The 7,361-nt window shown below is 26.8% G+C and overlaps 1 protein-coding gene across 1 annotated transcript; it reads right to left on the bottom strand.

Annotated features, from left to right (window-relative positions):
• Positions 1-961: 961 nt before the first annotated feature.
• Positions 962-3,307, bottom strand: LOC110651239 (uncharacterized). The gene is made up of 2 exons (XM_058133685.1): positions 2,197-3,307; positions 962-1,711 (listed from the first exon to the last, which is right to left on the bottom strand). Exons 1-2 carry the CDS (start codon positions 3,101-3,103, stop codon positions 1,200-1,202), a joined length of 1,419 nt encoding a protein of 472 aa, XP_057989668.1. The 5' UTR covers positions 3,104-3,307; the 3' UTR covers positions 962-1,199.
• Between the last annotated feature and the right edge of the window lie 4,054 nt (positions 3,308-7,361).

Below are 7,361 nucleotides of genomic sequence, written 5' to 3'. Positions count from 1 at the left end.
TAATTTTTTAAATAGGATATCGATATGTAAGAATTCGAATTTGAATTTTTCAAAAAATTAAAATGAATTGTTTCTCTAGAACCTAATTTATAAAAAATAAAAGGACACAAATTCTTGTTTCTCTCTCTAGAAAGAAACTAGAAAAAACACAAAAAAAAAAAGAAAGGGGAGAAGGGGGGGGGGGGGGGGGGCGCCGCGGGGGGTGGTGGTGCGGGGCCGCACCAGGTTTGTATAATTGGCGTCGTTGTGCAGGAATATATTTATTGATGATGACATGACTGATTGGGCTCCGCTTTGACAATTAACCATCTGTTTGGATTGAAGTAAGACTGGAGACAAAGGAAAGTGGTAAAAGAAGATTTAAAATATATATTAAAATTTATTTATTAAATATATAAATTTTATATATATTTATGTATTAAGTTGGTAATGAATTTTATATAAATAAATAAATATATATATTTATTTATTTATTTTCACTCTCTTTTATTTTCTTTAATTTTTAAGTATTTTCCGTTTTATTTTCTTTCCTTCCTTGTGCATGTCCCCAAACACAGTGTCCAATTATTGGCATACTTTTCCTTTCACGCAGCAGGTAGAGATTGGAAATTGGAATTGATATGCTCCTTTTGGTTGGATTAACTATAATTTTAGTCAAGCGTAACCTATGACATGAACTATGAAAGATTTTTCTTTGCTGCTGATGCTGCATAATGGATCATTTCCTTGACCTTTTCCAGATATAAACACATTTTAAACTTACAAGTAATTGCTGTTTCCTTGGGAGAACAGGTAATCACATCATTAAATCAATTGAAAACCCAAAACAAAAAGAGAAAAAGAAAAAGAAAAAGAAAAAAAAAAGGAAAAGTTTCTCATCTTTGTGCCTTTAATTTCTTCCCATCATCCAATTATATTTTGGGTCTTTTTGTTTGTCTGCTCTGTTCAGGAAAAAAAAAAATAAAAGAAGCAAGACTTTAACATTTTCATGTGAAAGTAAAGGACCACAACTTGGAATGAACAGAAGCATTTGCTGTACAAGATTGTGTATTCTTTGGTAGAGAAAATGTATCAATAAAGAATGGCCCTCACAAAACCTGTTTCTATCTGTTGAATTTCTCTGATGTTAACTATATAGCAAAAGACAAATCCATGGCACTCAGCCAACAGAAACAGTAGATACCCTTTGCAGAAAATTGTTAGCGCAACACTGTGCTTGGAGATCTTCCAGTTGCAGAAGCAGAACCATCCAAGACAATTTCAAACAAATCAGCCTCAGATTCTTCATCGAAATCAACTGTCCGGTTATTATTAGTACCATTGCTGTTGTGGGAACCTTTAGTTGTACTTCTATTAAGCCACTGAGAGTCTATCCTTCCCATTGAGAAGAGTTCTTTGCTATCGTCATACCCCAAAGCAGAGGAATTTACAAGAGGCCCAATGAAGCAAGGATTCGGTGTTCGTTGAGCATTTGCAGGCGCATAACTGAAAGCACTTTGTCCAAAATTAACAAGAACTAATATGTCATTATTGGCTGCAATTGTTGGGTACAATGGTGTCCCAAATTCCTCCGACTTGCAATGAATTACATGCACCAGTTCTGCATCTAATGTGAAAAACACTTTCTTTTGCCTTGGATCAAATCCACAACCAATTACTTTATCTCTTCTTGCCCATTCTCCTTTCTCTGATTCAAACACCAATTTCATCCCTGTAACAGAATACTCATGTGTTATAATTACTTGAAAATGCATTAAACTGCTACAATTTGGCCTGCTAGTTACATGATTCTGTTTTATTTATCCCACCTACATCATTTATTCGGTCAACTGCTTGATACCTACTCCAAAAACAGTGAAGCATGCCACGATTAATGGTTTTAGTTTAAAGAAACAATACTTCTCCATTCTATAATTAATGATTTAAGTCATATAGTGGACCATATGTCATTAACTTTTCACTAGTATTTGAGATAACTTAGGTTGGAGAATTATTTATTAGTGGGTTGTCCACTTTCTAGTGCCACTGCACAGAAGCAAATTAATCTGGATGCTACATTTCACAAATTCACAAGAAGCTATTGTTCCTCATTTATGCTAGGAAGAACTTGATTCATAACATGGAAACTTGTTATATCAAATGCTATTTCATTTTTCAAATTGGGAACTGGGTTAACATAAAGAACAGAAATTTTACCTTCAAGGTAGACTGAGCCATTGGAGTTGAATCCTATGGATCCTGGATAGCTTCCAGGATGTTTCAGAGGAAGAAAGCCTCCTGTAGTGAGCCCTAAAGATAACATAACTGCTTCATCCTTGCCATCATCTTTACCAGCGAGCTTCAATTCTTCAATCTTGTTGAATCGATGACTGCTACTAACATGTACTAAAGATTCTGAATTCAGTTTTGGGTTAGAATTTTCTTGGATAAGTTTAGTCTTCTCGCCTTCCTTAACCTTGGTGATGGACTCGTCATGATCCTTACCTTGAGAATACAAAATTGTGATCTCAAAGTAGGCCTCTTGAGGAAAAGCTGAATTCCCTAAGGGAGGCCCTGGTAGAGGCAAAGCAGTTCTAATTACAGATGCAGCAAACATAGAAGGATTACTTACATTAACCTTCTTTATCCCAGAATTTAATCTTATCTTTTGCATGAAATCAGCTGATCCTTGACAAACTTCCCAGCTTATCTCCGTCTCCCCTTCTTTTACATTATCACCAACTGCGCAGAAACCCAACAGGGATGATCGTGTGGATGGAGACGACATATAACCTGTAAAACCAAATCTAGACCACCCATTTTCAACTGCGTCTGTAATAAGCGACGGATGATCAGCCCAACTGAACAAAGGTCTGGCTGAAACCCCACGTCGAAAGACATAATAATTTCCTCTTCTTTTGCCGTCTAATTCAAGCTGATGACGAAGACTTCCTTGATGAAGCTTCGCAATCCCATCCTGCAAGCTCTGTGTTCTAGTTGTCGTCGCGTTAACAACGCCTTTCCCTTTTCCGAAACAAGAGCATCTCCGAATCAACACAATAAAAATGATTACAAGAGCTATAATAGACAGAGCCACCAACAGAAGATGTTCCCATTCAAGCATTCTTCCTTCAAGAAATCAAGTTCTCCTGCACCTTGTGATTATCTTTCTCGTATCTTTATTTGGGATTTTCCGGAGTGGTTTTTGGAAAATTTTCTTTCCCTCTTGCAGAGAAAGAAAGAGGAGGATATGGAAAATGGAAGAGGTAATAAGGAAAGAGGCGTGGCGTAGACCAAGACTGGTTCAAGAAAGGCAGGAAGGGGGCGTATATGCAAACAGTAAAACAAGGTAAAGAAGGTGACGTTTTCTAAGAGTTGGCATTAACATTTTTCTTTTACATCCATCATTAAATTAATCAATGAGAACAGAGAGCTATAATTTTCAAGGGAGAGAGAGTGGATTAGTCATTATTAAGCACTTCTAGAACGCAGAGAGAGATCCAAATCATAAGAGTGTTTGGTTCATTTATTTTATTGAGTGTAATTGGTAATTAATAAATATTTAAATAAATTAATTAAAATATTTAATAAATTTTAAAAAATAAAATTAATAATTAATGAATAAGATATATATGGTTATAGTTTATATTAATTCTATTTTTAAAATTATTTCTTATCGGTTGATAACTGATTTGATTTTATTTTTTATTTTGATTATATTTTATTTTGTTTAATTTAAAAATTAATATTTTTATATTTTTTATTTATAATTTTAATATTTTAATTAATATATTTTAATTTTATTAAAATAATTTTTATTAATAATATAAAATATAAAAATATTTATTTATATCTAAAAACTTAAAATCAATTATAAATTTTTTTCTTTATCAATAATAATAATTATTTTATTATATTATCTATACTTTTAAAGTTATTTAATTATTTTTTAAAAAAATTTATTTTTTTTTTATTTTAATTATAAAATAAATGATATAATATAATAGATTAATAATTTTATATTTATTTTAATAATATAGTAAATTATAAAATATATTAATTTAATAATTATATATTTAATTTAATAATAAAATAAATAATATAATATAATAAATTTATAATTTTATATTTATTTTAATAATAAAATAAATTATATAATATATACATTTATTAGTCATTTTACGTATCAACAGCAATAGCTAAATATAGTTTTACCAAACACCTAATATAAATCAGATATTATCAGCTACCAGCTATCAGCTATCAACTATCAGCTAACAATAACAATAACAACTATCAACTAACAGTTATCAACCGTATTCCACAGTTAAATCAAACAAGCTCTAATACCTATTAATCTCGATATTTTTAGAGGAATAAATTATATGTACATAATTTTAAATATGTAGCAATAAATAGGATGGTAAAAGTTTTCGAGATCAATTTTTCTCAATTTCATCAAGATCTCGATTTGTCACCTGTTTCTTGCTCTAAATTCTGAGTAACTTGTTATTTTTAGTAATATATTATTATTTTTTTAAATAATTTATATAATTTTAATAAAAAATAAATATATTATTAAAATAATATTTAAAATTTATATTTTTAATTATGTTTTATTTTTTAATAAATAAAATTATATTATATACTAATAAATTAAAATTAAAAAAAAACTCCCCAAAAAAAAAATTATATCCTGCCTCACTTTTCGACGGAGAAGTTTATCGCTTGACCCTGAACTTCTATGGGGCGAGGACAGAATGAGCAATTTTCACTCCTAACTTGCCCCTAACCCATCTCATTGCTATTCCAAATAATAAAGCACTTAAACTTTAATTTATAACACATATTTCTTATATTTTTAAACATGAAATTTTCTTGAACCTTTTGTGGTCTCTTGATTACTTTTGTTAATATAGCATTTGTCAGATTAAAAATTATATTTTTATGTTAATTTAACAATTATTAGAACAAAAATTTAATTAATTAAAAATAATATTTTATAATTAATTTTTCTCTTGTTTCTCCCTTTATCCACAACTTCCATGATTTAAATTGCACATACTAATGCATTAGTAATCTAAAACTTATTTATTCAAAATTACTAACCCATAAAAATATAAATATTTTTTAATTTGATAAATATTACATCAACATAAGTAATTTACAAGTAAATTATTAAAGATTATAAGGAGTTTTACATAATACTTAAATTAAAAATTAATAAATTTTATATTATAAATTAAAATTAAAATATTTTATTGTTATACACTCTAAATTGAGTTGGCGACATTTACCCATCGTGCTAAGAGACGTTGGGACAGTTTGAATGCCGGTTGAGACGGAGACCGTCAAGAAAGTTAAAAGGGTAAAAAGCAGAGAAAGGGAAACAAAGGAACAAGATTTTCTTTGCAGTATGTGTTGGTCGCTATTTGTCGATTGACAGTTACTTAAATCCAATGCTTGTTAACTTTTTCAATGATACTAAAATGTATGCAAATTCATTCAGAGATAAAATAGATCAAAAGGCATTTTTTAAGGCGTCAAAATTAATTCCATACTTCTAGGGGGTGAGCATTCAGTTAAGTGATCAAATTAAATTTTTAATTAATTAAATTATTAATTAGTTATAAAAAATGAATTGAAATTAAGAGAAAATTGAAATTAATTGAAATAAAAAATATTCGATCAGTTATCAGTTGTAATAGAACTAACCAAATATATATATATTATTAATTATTTAATAAATTATTAATAAAAATATATTTATATTCTTTTTTATTTATAAAAAATAATAAATATAATTTAATATTAATAAGATAATAATTATAAGTTAAATACTATTATAGTCATAAAAATAATAATTATAAATAATATAATATTAATAAAATTATAATTAATATATTAATTAATTAAAATTCGATTATTTCGATTAGTTCGATTACCAAATCAAAGGTAACCGAATCGATAATAAAAAATCTTTATTATTACCAATAAAAAACTGAACCAAACCGAATTTACTCTTATAAAAATAATCAAATTTCATTGATTCGATTCGATTCAGTTATTCGATTATAACCAAATAATGCAACCCTGCATACATATGTTGAATTCGGGGTAATTTTTATAGCATATTTTTAAATTTTACTTTATATTTTATTTTCATCCTGTAATTTTAATTTGTTAGCAAAAAATTTTTAAATTTTAATTTTGTTTTAAAATCTCTCCAATTATTATAGTATATTTATAAGTTAAAAAAATAAGAAAATTACTTTTTTTTATCTCTTTCCTTTACACACTAAGAAAAATAATAAAATTATTTAAATTTATCACAAAAATATTAATGTCATCACAATGACCTTCTCTATGTAAAGAAGTAGAATTTACTCTTCATTAGAAAGTATTAAAGCTATATTTATAAATATTATATAGTAACTTAAATGAATTTTTTAATCTAAAAAATATGTTGTGACGAGTTAAAAAGATTTTTTATAAAATAAAATTAAAATTTAAAAATTTTTAAGTAAAACTTAAAATTATGAAATAAAATAAAATTTAAAGACGAAATATAAAAATTACCCGATGAATCCAAGATTTTCAAACCCAACATTCATCTTTAACGTATAAAAATTTAATCTTTATAGAAAGAGTGCATTTGATCTTTTGAAAAGAAAGGCCAATTGAGTTTTTTTTTTTTTTTAATACCTCAAAGAGTTTTTATTTTCTTTTCTCGGCATTGTTAGAAAGAAAATTCATGCACATGCAAAATTTGTCTTTTCTAGCAAGGTTTTTAAATTTGGTATGATATTTGAAGTTATGAAAGCAATAAGGATTAATTATTTAAGCCTATCGAATCCGGATTTAATTAATATATTATTAATACTAATTAATCAATAAATATTAAATATGTATTATGTAATTAGTAACTTTCTATAAATTAATTATTTTATATTAAATATTATCAAAATTAGTAACATGATATATTTTACAACTACCTTGCAGTTTTTTTTTTAAATAATAATTACATTTACATATGTGTAAAAATACCGACATGAGATAACCTTGTCCTCCAAACACTCATCTTTTAGGCTTGTCTCTTATCGAGGTAAATATCACATGTGATTACTAAATTTTATGTATGTTTTTATAAAAATTATTAAATTTTAATTTCTTTTATAAAACTTATTAAATTTAAATTTAATTTCATAAAAATTATCGTCACTAAAGATTAAAGATTTTCAAATTAATTTATTGACCTGTCAATTTTTTTATAAATAAAATTATCTTATTTTATTAATTTATTTAAAAAAATTAAAATAAGATGCATAAAATTCATTTAGCTATCTACTAGCAACTACTAGTTAAGTAATTTTATTTATAAA

The sequence above is a fragment of the Hevea brasiliensis genome, chromosome 2, assembly GCF_030052815.1.
Source record: "Hevea brasiliensis isolate MT/VB/25A 57/8 chromosome 2, ASM3005281v1, whole genome shotgun sequence".
In the NCBI taxonomy this organism is placed as follows: Eukaryota; Viridiplantae; Streptophyta; class Magnoliopsida; order Malpighiales; family Euphorbiaceae; genus Hevea; species Hevea brasiliensis.
Note: the sequence above shows the minus strand (reverse complement) of the source record. Positions and strands in the feature narration are given on the sequence as shown.